An 895-nucleotide genomic window follows, 5' to 3' on the forward strand; every position below is an offset into this window, starting at 1 on the left:
GAACAGAATTAGGAAATAGTGTTTTGTCATTTGTGGAAAAAAGGAACACAGACTTCACGTCTTTGTGGTCTATGACACAATTTTCAAAAACAATTCAAAGTATTTTCACAATAATTACATAGAACATTAAACACAGAAAACCTTTAGGTCCCTGTAGACGACGTCTTTAGAGTGCAGATATTCCAATGCTGAAACAATTTCAGCCCCATAGAAGCGAGCTCTATCCTCCGTAAACACACGGTCTCGAGACAAGTGGAAGAACAGCTGGAAACACGCAAAAAGGAGACAAAACAGAATTTTAAAAGAGACAGAATGTGAAGGCTTTTCTAGTTTGTTTTTGTAAGGAGCGACAAGATGTGCCAAACCTCGCCTCCATTTGCGTACTCCATGACGAAACACAATCGATCTCGTGTCTGGAAGGCGTATTTTAGTGTCTGTAGAGAGATTGAAAACAATGTGAACTAACAAATCTAGAACCAAGATAATTGTGCAACAAAAAAGCCCCTGATGGAGATGGACGTACTGTAAGGAACGGATGCCGTGTGTTCTGCAACACTCTGCTTTCTGTGATTGTGTGTGCAACCTCGTCCTGAAATAGACAAAAAAGGACGCACCACTGTGTCATGTGTCTCACACAAGGAGCATTATAAACTTCTGATTTGTGTGCTGCCCACCTTAGCAATGATGACCTCTTTGCGTAGGATCTTCATGGCATAGTACATGCCAGTAGCCTTTTCCCTTACTAGAATCACCTTTCCAAAAGTGCCTTTACCCAGCAGCTTTAAGTAGTCAAAGTCACTCATTGTCTAAAGAAGAAAAAAAAATGATTCATGAAGTTTTTTGTATTAGAATTAAATCTGCTCAGTCATAAAATCTCAACATTTAAAAAAAAAAA

The 895-nt window shown here is 39.0% G+C and overlaps 1 protein-coding gene across 1 annotated transcript; it reads right to left on the reverse strand.

Annotated features, from left to right (window-relative positions):
- Positions 1-49: 49 nt before the first annotated feature.
- On the reverse strand, positions 50-803 carry LOC107576864 (RAC-beta serine/threonine-protein kinase-like). The gene is made up of 4 exons (XM_016262985.1): positions 675-803; positions 524-589; positions 366-434; positions 50-264 (listed from the first exon to the last, which is right to left on the reverse strand). The coding sequence occupies exons 1-4, from the start codon at positions 801-803 to the stop codon at positions 127-129; spliced, it is 402 nt and encodes a 133-aa protein (XP_016118471.1). The 3' UTR covers positions 50-126.
- Between the last annotated feature and the right edge of the window lie 92 nt (positions 804-895).

The sequence above is a fragment of the Sinocyclocheilus grahami genome, unplaced genomic scaffold, assembly GCF_001515645.1.
Source record: "Sinocyclocheilus grahami isolate Dianchi unplaced genomic scaffold, SAMN03320097.WGS_v1.1 scaffold4488.1, whole genome shotgun sequence".
In the NCBI taxonomy this organism is placed as follows: Eukaryota; Metazoa; Chordata; class Actinopteri; order Cypriniformes; family Cyprinidae; genus Sinocyclocheilus; species Sinocyclocheilus grahami.